Source organism: Cloeon dipterum, chromosome 1 (assembly GCF_949628265.1).
Source record: "Cloeon dipterum chromosome 1, ieCloDipt1.1, whole genome shotgun sequence".
In the NCBI taxonomy this organism is placed as follows: Eukaryota; Metazoa; Arthropoda; class Insecta; order Ephemeroptera; family Baetidae; genus Cloeon; species Cloeon dipterum.
The window spans coordinates 7,367,284-7,385,435 of NC_088786.1; the positions used below are offsets into that span (position 1 = coordinate 7,367,284).

General features: G+C 39.1%; 1 protein-coding gene across 1 annotated transcript in view; it reads left to right on the plus strand.

Annotated features, from left to right (window-relative positions):
• The window catches only part of Tsp2A (tetraspanin 2A), a 65,147-nt gene that overhangs the window by 16,659 nt on the left and 30,336 nt on the right, over positions 1–18,152 (plus strand). The window contains exon 2 of the mRNA XM_065497478.1: positions 8,606–8,803. Within this exon, the coding sequence (XP_065353550.1) occupies positions 8,606–8,803 (198 nt within the window). The remainder of the gene's footprint in view (positions 1–8,605; positions 8,804–18,152) is intronic.

The window sequence follows — 18,152 nt, forward strand, 5'->3', positions numbered from 1 at the left end:
CATAAAAAATCAACGTTGCATATTAGAAACTAAACATAAGAATTTCAAATATAAAATGGCATGCATTTTTAAGCAAATTGCTTTTTTAAATTTCATTCAAATTCAACTGCAAAAAATGTTTCACTGTTAATCGGCAAAATGTATTTTTAAGTAATTAAAAACAAAATTGCTATCAGTAAGAGAGAAAACTCACTTCAATAACCAAAATAATCCATATCATTTCACTTTATCTCCTATTTTTTCGACGCCATAATTTTACCTGGTCAGTTACGTAAATATCAGAAGGTATAATTGGCCACAAAGGATATTTAGTTTGTTCCAAAAGGCTTAAGCTCTCTCTTTCTCTTTTTGCCTACAAAAAATAGTGATTTTTTTCACCAAATTAGAGAAAGTCCGTAAAAATCAAACACAGCTGAATACACATAAGAGGAAATGAAAACAGCAGCCACAAGAAGATTAATTTTTTACGCTTAAAGTAGGGATTCATTGTTGCTTGATTCCAAAAGTAATTATAAATAAAAAATACTATTTTTAAAGCAACTGAAAACACCATGAAATTTCTGCACACAATGCAAAGAACTTTAAATTGCTGCACATTCAAGTAAGGGTGGTGCAGAGAAATTCTTATGAAGAGCAAACGGTCAATTGTTAGAGCAATTTCATTCTCTTTTGAAGTAGTTCCCGACAGCCCGGCAAAGCGATTTTTGTTTGCATGACAGTGTGCTGCTGACGAGGCTGCAATCGTCGAAACACATGCCCATTGCACAGAAAAAACGAGTGTTTTTACCCACTCCCAACTAAGCCTGCAAGCAAGAGAAAATAAAACAACCATAAATAAATTGTGTCAAATAGCAAGAATTAAAGGTACAATTATTTTTTGTTTTTTTAAAATTTAACATTTATTTTGTTTAAATATTTAAATTTAATAAAAGTATTCTAATAAATTATGTTTTTAATTCAAATTTGATTTGTTTTATATTATTATTTGCCCACTTTTGTGATTAACTTAATTTATAGGTGAATTTTTATTTTATTAAAAAACTAAACTAAGAAATATGATTATCAAACCAGCCATTTAAAATATATTTAAAGGGATGCCTTCCCTGTTAACAGAATGATATTAAATTTAGTACAATTTCTCTTCATTTAGCGATTTCAAATCTTCAAGTAAATAGATAAAATAATACACCCACTTGGTCCAGGATTCTTTTTCGAGAATAATCACTCAGCTCAAAATAAATATTGTATCTACAGCTCAAATTTTTTTACTGCCGCAAAGAAAGCAAAATAAAATGCGAGATTAATCACCGAACTAAAAAAACGATCATTTTATTGAAAACGAACGATATAAATCTGCTGTTTGTATGTGTGTTTGCTCGTTCTAGTTTAATTGTGTTGAAATATTTTATACAAAAATATTTGTCTAAATTTGTTATTAGTTTATGACAAGGATTGAAAATGACATACGTACAAGGCTTAAAAACATAAATTTTCAGATTTCAACGTTCACAATTATATATAGTTAACTATCTATCCCACCAACGCGTTCAATAAAATATTCCGCAAGTTTTCTTTGCAATGCAAACTGCTCACGGTGCTGCTACAAATTGAGAGGGTGGTTATTTTAGACCAGTCCGGGTTTGAAGAGGTGGCTGGCGGCAAGGAAACACAGAGCAGCCGTCCCTGCGAGACCGGCTCCTTCTCTCGACAGTGCGCTGAATGGAAATTGTGGCCGTGTTGGGGCTTGCCCTGCTGTTTTGCCTTTGCCGCGCACACACGCGCAGCCGGCACATATACTCATTTTCAGATTAATAACGCAATAATTAGAGAGAGAAGCCTTTGAAGTCGCGCGGTTGCTGTGCTGCGCGTATCTGCTCTTCGCGGGCCAACGGAGCCGGGACGGGCAGTTTGGAAATAAATTTCCAGTGTCAAGCGGAAACATATTGCACACGCGGTTGATATGGGAAAGGGGAAAACGTGGCGCGTGCTCGGAATTCTCTGCCGCCCTCGCTCTCACGTGAGCCAAGAACAAGTTGCGAAACTAAGTTGCTGCGAAAGAAACAAGCGAGATTGGTTTCGGGCGGTAATTTCGGGCCTGTGTGATGCCCGAATTTACTGTTTCATCCCTGCTGCGTCAACAGAGTGGTAAAACTTTCTAGCCTAATAGCAAAACTGCGCTCTGTTCCAAAGGGGGGATGATCGACCTTTACTGCTCCTCCTCTGCAAGATTTTCAAACCAATCTGAATTTAAAACTATCTGAAGCAATTTGATTTAGTATAGGATTCACGCAACGCGCATATATGGCGTCTGGTAGAGTGCGGCGGGAATGTTACAAACACGTAAAATTAAATTGGCTTGGAAAATTAATCATGAAAATACCTTCAGCACGATGAATATTTTTGTTGTTACTTCTTTACTAACAGCTGATAACCCCGGTAATTGGCTAATCGACCATTAGATCAGGCTATTGGTAAAGCAACAACATACGCATGAATGAAATTATTAGTTCGGCACGCCTCTTTTTTTAGACTTCTGATTGGCCGCTAGACTGTCTCCTGATTGGTCTATTTCGACGCCATATTGACTTCTGACCGGCAAAAACCAATATAAATCGCAACCCGGCCCCCGGTGATAAAAACAAACCTATAAATTTAAAAAATATTTTGCATGAACAATCTTAGCGTGCGCGTTTATTCAAAACTATAACCATTGATCCATTTTATGTTTCAAATCAACCATGTAGCACTACTGCTGATGTGCTATATAACCCGCGGCTTTGAGAAAACATCTCACTTAGTAAGTTATAGCAATTCCACTGTTTCGTCCATGCTGCGTCAACAGCTAGAGTTGCAAACAACTATCCAGCCGTTGCATATAGGAAAATTGCTGATTTGCTAATACCGCTGAGCTGTCGAGGCATAGTTCGTCACTAGGGGGAAATAGAAATCCCTTTGAAAGGTACTCTTCTTTTTAATGATCCGACTCTTCTGCGAATGGCATACTTATCAGAAGAGAGAAAAGCGCTGACGCTCTTTTCAGTGGGAGAAATGAGCAGCTCGCGGCCGGCATTAGGGGTGATTCTTTCTTTTTTTTCAGCAGCGTCGAAACGAGATTAAAGGCGCGCGGATGTGAATGTGTGTAGGTGCGCGAGATCATTAGCATGCAAACCGTGGCTCGCCTTCTTTCGCATTACATCTCGTGCGGCAACTTTTAATTGACGGATTCCCCGGGTGCACTTTCGAAAAACGCATTCCTGCGGCTGCCCCCGTTAATTAATGACGCCGGAATCTTTGAAGCTGTCTCTTGGCTGAGCGGAATAATTTATGGCCCCGTTCGCCCGCGGCGATGAGACGCAGAGAAAGACAGTGAGAGACACACGACTAGGACGACGACGGCGAGCAGAGAGGCAAAAGTTTTCAGCTGCCGCGAGATATAATGCAATTCGAGTGTAAACACACGGATCAACAGAAGTTTGAATAAAGTGCCACTGCAAATGCTCACCGCAGCGGCACAGCAAAAAAATAATCGCGAATTGAATTTTAACTCGAGGTCACGATGTCTAGACTTTGATAGTGTTTGGAAATCTGAAACTCATCTCAAAAGCGGCAGGTGGGAATAATTTTCACGGAATTGTCAATTTGTGGGAAATGTTTTGTCAGCATCATGATTGATAGTTTCCAGTAGTTTTGTTTGTTCGTTTTTGTCACTGTTAGATTTTTATGAAAACAGCAAGTTTTCGCGAGTTTTTTGCTATCGCCCATCTCGAAAGAGGTGAACCAATCAAGAAAAAATACTGTGAATGTATTTTTTGGATAGTGAAAATTTCTTGCATTTTTACTCGTGTACTTAAAAAATGCCACAGATTGACAAACCTAAAAATTTAGCTATTTTTCATTTTTCTTTCGTGCAGTTATTGGAAAATAATCTTGGAGCCCAATTAAAATATATATAATAGCGTATGTTAACTAGGATCGTATATCAGGATGATGAAAATTTTGCACAGACGCCTAATTTGAGAGGATTAATTCAGTTATCATATATAATAATATATTTAATATTTAATAAATTATCAAATGGCTGAAAAATGATAGTTTTGGTTTTTAATTTGGCATACAGCCTTAATTTGAAATCGATTTTGTTCCAATTATTGAACTCACCTCAAGGAACAAACGAATTCTTAAAAATTAACGAAAAATCGTCTAGTCCCTCAATTAACGTTTCATTTTCACTCGCCTAACTTGCAACACATTGCGAACATTGCAACCCTATTATCCAACTTACCACAAAAATGTGGAAGCGAGGTTGATTCATCCCTATAGCTGCGGTGACCTTGAGAATTCGTCTCCCTCGTCCAGCGCCGGACTTGACTTGGGGCCAGGCTGCGCGATATTTTAGCATTCCGTGCACAAAGGGCAGCGAAATTCACTCATCTCATTCCGCTAGTGGCGCAAAATAAGCACCGAGCTGTGTCAGATTGGCGCACTTGTTGGACAAGGGTTGTGGCGCGCGCGTTTGTGTGTTTTTCTCGACGGATGCGCCCAATTACGGAGAAACAAGTCATTTTCCCAAGTCGAGTCACGCGCCCCGCCGCCCACTGGAAAAACAAATAAATAAATCGGGACGCTGCACTCCTCATTCTCCTCCTAGCGGCCTCTGCAAATTGCAGCAGATCATGCGAAGGCTGGCCAATCAGTTAAATTGGGAATTAACCGCTCAACTGATGACATTATTTGGCATAGAACTAAAAAAAATGAAGAAGAATGAATTTGCTTGTCTCAGAAAATAGATAGATTTCAAAATCAGGGAAATTTTATGCTCTGCACATTGTTGAAATAATAACTAAAACTACCCCGATATGATCATCTGCTAATTGCAGCCAACAATTCAATTCAATTGTTGCCCAGTCTAATTAAAATTCACGAGCAGGTTAATTTGCAATGCCTTAAAGGTCTTTAAATTTTTATATTAGATTCATAATTCAAAAATACGATCAGCAAAAAAGAATGGCATTTTCTCACTTCAATATACATCTTTTCAATATTTTCCTGTAAGCTCGCGGTGACGGTCTGAAAAGTCTACTATTATCTGGTGTGAAAAATTGTCCATTGTTCCATAGTTTACTAATCTGGCTTATTTGTCTCGTGACGCGCGCTTATTACGCTGACGCCCACGTGCTAATAACCAAAGTCACGCCAGCCATCTATTCCGCTTTATTAAATTAATTACTTGGCGGCAGCAGCGACGACGACGTGTGTGTGCCGCTTGATTACAACGTCGGCGCGCACACACACACACAAAGCGCAGCAGAGTGAAAAGTCGGTTCCTCAAGCTGCCAGTGCCGTTGCCGGTTTCCGCAGGCTCGCGAAACCGCTTCAAACCCACCGCAGCTGCTCTGTTCGCAGTCGCGTGTATTGGTTATGCAACGAATGTCTCCCCTGGAGCCGGCTGCATAACTAATCAACTAATTAAACCTCCTCACATGCGGATGCTGAATGGATTCCAACCGCTTTTGCGCTAACTTGCTGCTATTTCGATATAACCGCGAATGGATAAAATGCAAAATGACGCATCAGAATCTAGCACAAAAGGGGTGAATGAGTTCAGAACAATACAACACAAAGTTATAATTTTAAAAAAGTTTGAATTAAATTTTATGAAACGCATACCTTAAATCTTCTGATTCACTCAAGCACAAAAGAGAAACAAGCAAATATACACTGTCTCTATATAGCAATATTTTATGTCCAACAGTAGTTTCCGCCATCTGTTGAAAAAATCTCGACGATACACTTGGAAACAAAAGCCAAACATTTTGAGAGAAGATTTTTTGTTCTAATTTTGATCCTCTTCGCACGCTATTTTTGGATGGTTTTAACATTAATTCGAAGCTCTTACAGCAACATATCATTGGGCAATTTTGCAAGTTTTTTCCTTCGACAGAAAAATTATTGTTAACGTTTTTCCTAATTTTTCCTCATTACACAAGTAATATCTATGTAATAATATATTAATGACAATTTGCTTTCTCCGATTAGCGTGTTTTCATTTGAAATTAAATAATTTTAATTTAACTTTATGTATTATGCGATGATAAATCGAAAGACCAACTCTTAGACAAAAACATAAGAAATTAATATTTAATATTATTTTAATACTGAAACTCCGTGCTAACTGGATTAATAAATAATTTATCAAAAAGAATCTACAGCTGTATATTTCTTACGAATTAAAGCACTCTAAAAATAGAAATTTTTCTACAGCCTTGCAAAAATGCTATTTTAAATTATAATTTTAAAATGCAGATAAACATAAATGGATAAAAAATAAGCAGGCATATATACGTTTACAGCTGTTTTTGTTGTGCTAAACTTACTCTGCTGCTATTAAATTTGAACACAACCAGTGAACAGTCCTTTGCAGTGCTCACGAGGCCTAATCTCAATTTGATCGTGTGCTTGCAGTGTGAGTTTAAAAGGCATTATTTGAAACAGAGTAAAGGCCGAAGAGTGGTTTGTTTTTTTCCTCCCGCTCGGCGCTTAAATGCAAAAACAGAGCGTTTGTATTTGCATTGTACTTTGCTCGCCAGCTGGATAATAAAAGCAGCCAGCTCGGCAATAAACTTGGCGAATTTACAGCGGCGCGTGTTTTCGAATACACGTAACACGCGCGCACAGCGAGGGCATGCAAATATATAAATCGGGAAGGCTGCTAATGAGAATGATATTCGTAATTGCGCGATAATTAATACGGATTCCTCGGCGTGCACGCGGCGCAACAAAGCTGGCTAGCGCAGGTGGCAATTAAAGTCGGCCGTAATTCATACTTTGCGGGGCGAATCCCTCGTCGGCTCGAATGTAATGGTAATTGCCGGCGCGGTTCTTTTTTGTTTTACGGCCGCCACCGCTCCACCACCACCACCGGGGCAAAAATGTGATTTTACGACGTGCGCGGCGCCGAGATTTGTGGAGGCACGCGGGGGCCGCCCCCGCGAGACTTTATCTCGACCTTTCGCCCCGAAATATTGTTTATTTCTTTCATTCTGTGCGGCTGCTCTTTATGGCTGACGCGACTCTCACTGCGTGGGTCAAGCTATTGTTGTGTCCGAAAGAGATAAGGACTAAATTTACTGGAAAATTCCCGCCGCTGAAAATCGGCTACCTTTTTGCCTCTCTTTCTCATCAAAACATCGCGTTTGCTCTTTTATTCGGCCGCCCATTGTACTTTTCCTGCAACATTACTCTGATGAAATCAGCCGAAATGACGCATTCGCCCTCAATGACTTTTCTACCTTGCGAAATGTGTGTTTTGAATGATGTAGAAATAAAATGAAAATGACACTGACATTTTGTTGGCTCATGAGTAATTCTGGGAAACTCACCCGGTTGGAATATTTTCATAACCTTAAATGAATTTAACTACACGGAATTTGAAGAACAATAGACATTTTAGAAAATTTTCCAATTGCAAAAAATAAATTTCAACACCGAACCAGTAAATTTTACAAAAATTGAACACTAAAAAATATTTACAATGACAATCTGAAAAATCGTAATATTTTCAGCCCCAAGTTTCAACATCTGCATCGTTTAGTCTCGTTAACCAACTATTAAAAATGCAGATTTAGCTACAAAATTAATATTTAGGCATTTGTGTGAACAAAATATTTGATTAATAATATTTCCGGATTTAAAAATTCTTTTTTATTGGAATTTTAAAACAAATTACAATTTTGTCTAACCTAATTTAGAACGATAAATTCCTTAAGAGGCAGTTTCAATTTGAATTTTATATATTCAAATTTTATGATTCACACGTAATATCTAAAGAGAATGCCTAATTTTATTTTTGCTATTTGGTGTAAAGTTATTTATAAAATGGAATTGGACTCTAAGGCTAATATAATCTATTATTTGTTTCCCAATTGTTGCTTGGCTATATTGATCACAGGATTTATGTTATCAGCATAGGTCATAACAGGTCAGCAATAAACAATATTTTGCATTTTTAGCTCTTGTAAGTGGTCCATTAAATGTATTGCTTTGGGAATGCAGCAAAATTTCGTTTCTACCAAGTTTAATAATCAATTCTGGTCTAAGTAACATTTAATTTCAGACCATGCTTCATTGTTACAAAAAATGCAAAAAATAAACGTTTTGCACTTGATTTTGATTTCTGTTTTACGATCTATCCATCGGTGTTTAATTTTGAATTAAATTTACCTTTTGGGGTAGCAAATCGTAGTTTTCAACTTGAATAGCACACAAAACATGCATCCGGGAATAGTTCACATTGGACAAATTTAAAACTTTTCCTTATTTTAGGTAAATTTAAAAATGATTTTACAGAATGTTTATTTTTAGATCCTATTTAATCCTGATGATAATTTTATCTGCACAAAATAGCAATAATTTGAAATGTAACACTGGCCAAACTGTTTGTTAACAGTTCAGAACAGTTGCAAATTCGTTGCTATTAAAGAAAGTAAAATACATTGTAAACTCTCCAATGCGCCCATGACATAATTTGACCCATGATTACTAATTTATCCTAAATTATTTTGCTTCTCTCATTAATTTGTTGCCTAATTGTTGTGACAATTTCCAGGCGATCGGCATCGCGATGGTGGCGCTGTCGATGTGGATGTTGGTGGACCAGGACTTCCAGGGCTGGATTTTCATGCTCGATATCCCGCAGTTCTACGCCGGAATCTACGTGCTCTTGATATGCGGGATCGTCGTGATGCTCGTCTGCATTTTGGGCTGCCTCGGCGCGCTCATGGAGCAGAAGGGAAAACTCAAATTCGTGAGTAGCAGCCTTTGATCTTTTCTTGCGCCATGCCGAGCAGAAATAACTTTGCTAGCCTCCTCGTTCTCCGCCGCGCCCGGCCCACTCTTCCATAAGACAAGAAATTTTACGCATTCCAATTTGGCCGCAGGCCTTTTTTCCTCTCGCAAATTTGAACAATTTTCATTTCCGTTGATTAAGTGTAATTTCCTGGCGCAGCATTCTGACTCCCCAGCCCAAACACGAGCTCTTGCATGCGTCGCAGGATATGAGATTATTTTATTTTTCTATACTAATATTGAATTAATCTATTCATATACTAATAAAAAATTTATTAGTGAAATTCTTGAGGTCATTTGAATTAGTTGTTACCACTGTCAATTAAATATTTTTATATCGCTATTTGTCTACTTAAAATTGAAAGAAATTATTGTTTTCTCTGACTTGAATATATTAAGAATAAAAAATTAAAAAAATGCGAGTCAGGCTTACATACACATTAAAATGTTAATCAAACTTAGCCTGTGTGTCCGCATTTTGCATCTCTTTTATCTGGGAAAGAATGTGCTACAATTCCGCCTGAACAGGAACAAATACCACGGTGGAAACGTCGAGTGCGGATGATGTTTCTTGCCGGTCAGGCACACCCGCTGCCTGCCGCCGGATTAAATTTTCATCCGGCGGCATAAATAAAAAACTGCTCGCACACCGTCTAGCGCAAGTTGTGCACCGAATTTTAACTCTGTGCTCTCTTTTTTACGCACGCTTAACCTCGAACATGCCGACGGCCGGCTGGAAGCTTATTCTGGACGCCGACAATAATGTCTTAAGCTTCGTTCCAGAGGCCTTTTTTGCTCTGTTTTGCGGCCAGCCATACTAATTGAATCATCACTAGGCGTATTATGTGACGTCAAAAGTTTTTGCTCGTGCTTAGCTTGTTTAGCTGATTGATAATCGACGTCTTCGTCAGCTAAAAGACACATAATGTCATTTGGGAATTAACAATACAACGCAGGTTAACTGCAGATGCTTTTAGTATTCCTCGGAACATTTATTATACAAAACTTTTCACTTTCTGCAACCATGAAAAGGCCATGGCATTGAAATTTTTGAACCAAATCATTTTTAAAATGAAAACGTTTTTTAAATTATTAAAATGGAAATTTTATTGAAATGATGAACAAACCATCATTCATCAAATGAGCACAAAACAAGAATTTCTTAATGATTTAAAAATAATTAAACTTGATTATTATGAGCTCTTTTGGGTACAGTTGCAAAATCAGTCAGTTTTATCTCAAGGTCCGTTTTTCCTCCGATATTGAATAGACCAATTAAAAGCACCAGTAGACAAAAGGCCTCTAGCAGGCAGGCAGGCAGGCCAGAAATTCGATTGTCATTTTGGCGTCGGTAACGAGAGCGACGTTCGTTTGTGAGCTCCCTGTCCCTGGCCGTCAGCAAATTTGGCAAATAATTCCGGCTACATGAATTGGAAGTGTCATCCCGTGTTAGCAATTCGCCGTCGGTCGGTGCGTACGTGCTGCTAGCAGTGAAGGGGGCCGCGGACGCGTTAATTGCGCCATGAAGGCATGTTTTTGTTTGCCGACAGGCCCTTTTTTATTCATAAGTCCGGCACCGAAGCGCATCATCGAAATTTAATTCGACTGCGCTGCGTTTCACTCTCGACTGCTGAAAAGCTTTGCCTTTTTCACCGAAAGGTAAACAAAAGTGAGGTCCATCCAGCCAGTGAAAATGGCCACACGCAAAATTCGACTGTTTGCATTTGGTCAAACGGGAGAAAAACACGGCACATTTTTCGGCTAGGGACTTGTGGGCTAATTTGATTAGACGCGAATGTAAATTTCATCAAGTGGAGCTGCGCTGAGAGGCGGGTCAATTGTGTCCCCTGCGTGTTTCGCTCTCCCGACGGGCACACGCGGCGGCGACGTACAGTGCGCGCGTGTTTGCCCTTGCAGCACTCGCAGGCCGACGTCACAATCAGCGCCTGCCTGCTGATTGTTGGTCCTGTTAATTGGAATTTCGGATCAGAATTCGGTGCTGTTTGCTGGCAAACAAACACAAACCCGACGTGCGACTCCATGGCGGTGCCAGCAAACCAAATTTCCTCTACGTGTTTCCAGCTGGAGAAATCGGATTTTCTTTTCCCAAGAGTTGATTGAACATTTAAATTTGACTCAAGCGAAGGATTGGTACTGTGAAAAATGATTAAGGTATTTAGCCAAATAAGCCAAGGTTGGTTTTATTTATTTAAGCGAATTTAATCCTAAGTCTGATTATAAATAGCTATGTAAAATTTCAAATTACTAAGATATTAAGAATTTACCGCCCCTCCCCCTTAAAGCAGCAATTCAGTTAGAACATCAGTTTACGCGCTAATTGCACAGTTAAAAATTCTCCCGGAATTTTGATTGATGGATTTTGGTTGTGAGAAAACATAGTACGCAGCAGCAAAAATAAGCAGTCTTAGCAGTGCTTGGCGTGCTCAATCATCCGCACATCGTGTCTCGCACAGGCCGCGCGTAGAGAGCGAGAGAGAGAGAGAGAGAGAGAGAGAGAGAGAGAGAGAGAGAGAGAGAGAGAGAGAGAGAGAGAGAGAGAGAGAGAGTGTGTGTGTGTTGCTCACTGGGGCTCATTTTGGTTCGCTGGCTGCGCTGCTCTTGAGCCGTAACAGAGAAGAAAAGAATGAGTGCGTTGAGCAGACGGGGCAAAAACTAAAAAATAAAAAAGAAAAAAACTTCCGCAGCCAGCCAGAGGAGCCAGGAAGGCATTGGTGCGGTTTTCACAATGAACGCAGAGAAGAGCGGAATAAAGGAGAGCAAGGCAGGGATTTTATTCAATGAGCACTCCGAAGAGAGATTTCTTCCTCTGGAGGGTTCATTTGCCCGCGACTTCTCAATAACAGAAGCAGCAGCAGTAGAGGGCGGTGTCGACTTGCTTCTAATTCGCATTATGTGCAGATTTTCTTGCCAACTCGACGCATATAATGGCCACATACATACACACAAGTGCCCTCTCCAGCTGTCAGCGTTTCCTGCTCAAAAGAAAATTATTTCTTTACCTCTGGAGAAGCTTTCGTATATCCAGAATGATGATATTATAGTTTAAAAAAGTTATATTTTATCTTACAAGCAAAAATAAAACAGCATTGAAAGAAAAAAATCATGTTGAATTAGAAAATTCTAGATATTTTCCTCGAAGCAATGTTTTTTAATCAGCTCACCAGAGACCAGCGTTATTTCATTCCATGAATGACGCTTGAGATATTTTGGCAAATTCCGGATAAGAATTCCAGAGCTGCGTGATTCATGCTCATTTTATTCAAAAAAAAAATATTCAAAGTCGCAACTCTACCTACGTCGACAGTGAATTTCTCTCTATGATCTCTCAATCTGTATGCAATCATTTGAAAAATCCACTCGGCGTGCACGACGAGAAGAGACGGTGACGCAAAACAAAACAAAAAGGGAATAAACAGTTGCGCGCGAGATGCTTTGATCATGGCACATTATTATAACTGGATAAACGCGATAAAAAATATTATGCAAACTCGAGGGTGGCGCTGCGCCTTTCGCAATCTGCGCAATTCCATCTCGAGAGCAGATTATATGTATACGTGCAGTGCTTTGAGCTAGAGATGCAATAGATGCACCTCATCTCTCCGGGGAGAATAGAGAGGAAGTCGCGAGACGAGAGTTGAAAAGGCAAATGCGGCCGGGGAGAGAGACAAAAGAATTAGCACACTCTCCGTCTCGGCCGCCTACACTCCATTTCAATAAAGTTGTGTGTGATTCGATCAACTTTTGTCTTTGACGTGCCTGTCGTCTTGCAACCCCCTTCGTAAACCAGGCAGAAATGGACCGGATTCAATTGGAAAGGAGCGATGCCATTGTCTCTCCCTTCGATGCAATAATGAAACGAGAATGTCTTTGGGACGGATGTACACATGCAGAGGGGAGCCAGAACGGAATGGCTCTCTAAAAAATTGCATTGCTTTCCCTCGACGGGCGGCCGGGCGGGCAGGAGGGCGGCCGGGCGGAGCAGTCATTAAAGAGAAAGATTTTGCTTCATCGATTTCCGGCCGGCCAGCGAGAGCATAGTGGGCCGCAGATTAAAAACAGCGAGTGGATTGGAAACCGAGCACCGACCGCACCGACCGGTTCGCGTTTCAAACGTGGTTTGCTCCGGCCGACGAACGAATCGTGCCTGCTGATCATCGCAGCCCTCAAAGAGTCTCTCTTTGCCAGCCGCTCTGTGTGCTGTGCACCCCTAATAAGTCACGCACCTCAACATGCAAACCAATGCGAACAGCATCGAAAGCACGCCTCGCCCGCAATTCAAACGTTACGCCGCTCTATAGTAGAGAAACGCTTTGGTTTGTCGAGCAATCATTATATCTATGTTCCTTTTACTTTAAAAGCTCCGTTTAGTTTAAACATCTCTTTTTCCGAAATCCGTGTTCTTTTTAAATTGCCTTACAAGGAGACTATTTTTTCATCAAATTAGATTTTTTTTCGCTACCATTTAAATAGTTTTTGATAGAAGAGATGACTATATTATGCCAAATGAATAATTCATCCAGTTATTATTCGCCATATCCACGCCACCGCCATTTAAAAGTAAAAAACTAAATTATTGGCACTTACCAAAATTATGCTTTTTAAAACATTTAAGTGCCGACAAAAGTTCACCAAGTTGAAATTGGAAAGCAAAAATTAGTCTGATTCCTGAATTAATTTTACAGCTGATCAATATCTCATCTCAACTATAGTGCTAGGAAATTCTGTACAAATATTTTCTAGCTCTTTTTTGACAGTTGGTATTTTGAAATTTGAACTGGGTTGATTTATTTATGGTAAAAATTCCTTAAAATGCAGTGTCAAAGTGTCAATTTTTACTGCAGATTAAAGATAGTTAAATAAATAAAATTTTCGAAATGAAATAATTAAAAAACAGCTGAGACAAATTGTTGAAGTACATTTTGCAATTTGTATTCAAATCTGTACAAAAATGGGAACAACAAATTTTTCAATTTTTTCCTCAAGCCACATGATCTGAATTTAGGTCAGACCAAAACCGATGCAAACAAAACACTCGCATCCATTTGAGGCAAAATGCAGGCTGACGAAGACTCATGGGAATTTCACCGGGACGATTTTTTGCCCTCACACACACGTGCGATCGATGCAAGTTGCAAGAATAAATAGAGGCGCAGCGATAGCCATCTCGCACTAACTTTTAGAGGTCTGATAGAAATCGCGCGGCGGTGGCGAGCGACCTCGTTTTAAAGTCTATGTGCAGTCGATATGCGGCGTGTGTCGCGTAGTCGGTGAACAACAAGTGACAAATCGCAGTTTGCTGGCACGAGACGCAATTAATTACCGCGGCAGGGGAGGGAGGTACGAAAACGAGAGAGGGAGAGCTTAAAAAATTAGCCGCCGCGCGATACCGTCATTATCGAATAAAGCGGCTAATTCTCAGTTCGCGTGCCCTCGCGTGAGCGGATTTCTCATGCGCATAATCTGGCCGAATTTCAACGGAGGTGTATTTGTCTGTGCGCCGTCGGGCCGGGACGCGTCGGCTCGGGCCGGGCAATGGAAATGCTGTTTATTCTGCGAAGCAGAATCCATTAAAAAGATTGATTCGCGTCGGACGAGAGCGACCGAAAGTCGGCGCCAGAGGCAAAAAATTGTAAAGCAGATGAACCCGAACGAGATTACTCCCGCGCGCGCTCTCTGTCTGTTTGTACATCAGCCGCAAAAAGCAAAAAGCAACCGGCGTTTTTGTCTGTCTTTTAATTTCCTGCTGATAAATCTGGTTGGCGCTGGTGCGCGAAAACAATTACTCTCCACCCCCACCCCCGCTATTGCGTGCAATCGCTTTTGCAATCGTTGTTTCGCCTTTAGAAAACGAAAATCGCTCCCTAAGCGGGAAATGACTGCAATGTTTGTAATGGAAAATGATGAGTTTGTGATTGTTCCTCCGATAATCAACACTCAAAGCAAATAGAAATGTTCTGTGGAGGTTAAAATTGGCCAGAGTTGTGTATCGAAGGACATGGAATGTAAAAAAAAATAACGAAACATGATTTTTAAAGTTGCAGCTAAAAAATCTGGAAATCAAATTGAAATTTGTAAAATCAGCTACCGCACAGGCGCCACATATGGTAAAAAGATACCACATACCTATGTTGACGTCATCAGTGTTTAGATTTATATGATGCTCAGGACAAGCAACATCAACCTCTACTACCCTGATTGTTGTTCCTTTTGCCATTTGTTTGGTTTAAATTGCATGGGCATCAAAGAAAAATCCAATGAGCAGCCCAATAATTTCTTTAAAAATTAACGCATCATAATCTGTAGCTGTGATGACGTCACACAGTTATAGAAGCTCTCTTTTTCCAGCGATTAATAACTAACGCAGCGTCTAATTTAAAAAAATTCCACGTTAAGTTGCATGTAGGGGCATTTGATGCCACCGGCACGTAACACCAACATCGAATAACTTTCAAGTTTGAGAACTGTAATTTTAGGCTCGGTCCTGGTGATGAGCATGCTTTACTAATATTTAATTTCTATCCATATCATGCTCGTTCTCATTGAAAGTTCGTTAATATATGAATATATATATATATATATATATATATATATATATATATATATATATATATATATATATATATATATGGTTTACGTGTGAAAGCATTTTTACTTCGCTACTTGTCCTGCTGATTTGCGCCTATCAATTGAATGGCTTCAATTGGCAAATATCTCGAGTTTCAATCAAATGATACCCTAATAGTGTTGGGCAGTCGAAGTCGATGATTGTTCGTAACAGGACTTAGCTCGTCGCTTGTATTGCATCCTGTGCAGCAGTCTCTCATTACTCGTTTGCAAAGTTAATGGACGCAATTAGGTCTTTCCCTTCTCATATAGCTAAAACAAACAGATATTGTCTTTATCTCATTCTGTGAGGAAAATTACCATAAAAAAGTAAATAAAGCGTTTTTCATTTTATATTGCTTGAAATCCGAGAAGTGAGGAGTGAAGGTCCCGAAACTCGATAAAAAATTGAATTGTTCAATATGAGCGTATTAAAATTGTCGTTAAATATAAACTAAATTGATATAAGCGGACCAAAACAAAATAAACTAACCCGCAGAAATATGATCAAAAAATCAACATTTTTTGTGAATCGTAATTTTTCTCTCAATCTCTGTCAACATTATTATCGCTCTAAATAAAATACTATTTTATTTTCCAATTTATTTATAATTTGAAATTCATTATAAAGATATACACAAAGTACAGGAGGTGATGTTGCAAAAAAAGATGCAATTAAATAGCTTGAATTTCGTTTGAATTATTATTTAATTGCTTCAAAATGATAAATAGTTCCAATCCAACAATGTATGAGTTGAGCCATCGCCATCTATCAATGATTTTGATTATATATACATTATTATGTATGTATTTTATTTCAATACATCTACACAAAAACCTCAAGAGTATAGAGCATTTTTCCACTGCAAAATTGTGAGATTTCTAACAATTTTAACTTACGTTGTTCCCGATGACTCTGCAGAATTTAAAGTTTCTTTTTAGTAAAAATTAAGAAGTTGATACAATCTACTATTACACTCCATTATTTCTATTTTTATAAACTTCGATAGGATCTTGCTTAGGCTGTAGCAATTGTAAAACGTCCGAATTGACGTAAGCCCCGATTATCTTTGAACAAACAACGTGTATTACACGAGAGCACGAATATTTCGTATTTTACTCATGACAAATCGCTTTTTAGCGCGCTATCAGATTTCCTTGAAACTATAACATACAAGCCGTCATTTTTCAAGAAAAGTGTACGTACGTACAGGCTGACAAGGGATCTTGTTCCACTCCACCAAGAGAGTGTAAATCCCGATCGCAGAAGCTTGGGAAAAGCATCTCAAGTTTCATTTGGCAAGAAGGAAAGTTGATGTTTTATATACTTGCACACAATTCCATTGTCTCTATAACTTAAGACGTGTTTCGTGAGTAAATACATCAATTTTACACCGCAGCGAAATGAAAACACACACACACAAAGAGCCGCTTTTCGTGTTTACACGCGAGATATATATACTAGGTAAGGCCGGCTGATGGGAAAAGCGGTGGCAAAAACCCTTGATGCGATGCACTGCTCGTGATACTAAAAAGGGGTAATAACAATTTCGAGCCGCGAGCGCAAATGGAGCCGCCGCAGCCGCGTGTGTTCTCGTAAGTAAGTGCAGCGTCGGCTCACCTGCGAGTCGCGGCGGCGATTGCGCCAGATTCCGCTGAGCACGCAACACGCGCACCGAAATTACGATTCGTGATACACAAGAGGCCTCTTTTCTCTGTCTGATCCTCTGATATACCAACTTGCTTTATATCCAATGGCAATCTAATTCAAGCAGCGCTAGAATTGCCGAGAAACATGTTCCGCTGATCATTTACCCGATCGTGAATATTTAATCTAGGAGGGGAGTTTTTTTCATATTCATCAACTAACTCTTCGTGATGAACTAGATTTTGTTTCAAATTTTCCTGCCTGGTAACTTGCTGCTTATGAATATAAGACGAAAGACTTTTTTAATAGAGTTTGATTTACTTTTAGACAGTAAAAGAGCACAAATCACGTAATATTATTGTTCATTGAAGCCACATTTAAAGTCTTCTAAAATGGTGCTGTGATCAAAATTGACTGGAAGAAACTTAGATAGTCAAAAAATGGATCACATTTTTAGTATTTTGACTTGTTTGCTTGTGCATTTTGCCTTATTCAAATACAGCATCTAGATTATCATTTTCCTCTATTTTTTTATTTATTTTAGACCAAATAAGTTATTTTCTTCTTTTTGAGTCGCAAAATGAAAATGCCAATTTAATATAACTGTTTGTAATTTTTCAATTAAATCATTTACACATTAGTTAAAAAAACTGCATTTCTTTAAATATAAAGCCGTATAAATTTTCCAACCCTGAGAATAAAACTGTAAATTTAACGTCGTTTTTAACTTGGCCAGTATAATTAATCAATACACAAAAACCCTCCAAAAACCATTCCATTTTAAAATAAAATTATATCAATTTAATTCGTGATTTATTCAACCGCTTTTGTGGCTCATTCTGATTTATTTTCCAAACTCGTTGCTTTTGACAAGTTATTTTCATAGCGGCGGCTAAACAATGGAGTCCCACCGCCAGTTTGGTTGGCACTTTCCGTTTCGCTGTGATGCGGGAAATCCAGCGCAAAGCGAGCTGCAGCCACGATCGCGGTCATTCTCTCGACCGGGCGGCGGCGGTGCTGTTTGCGGGCACGGAAT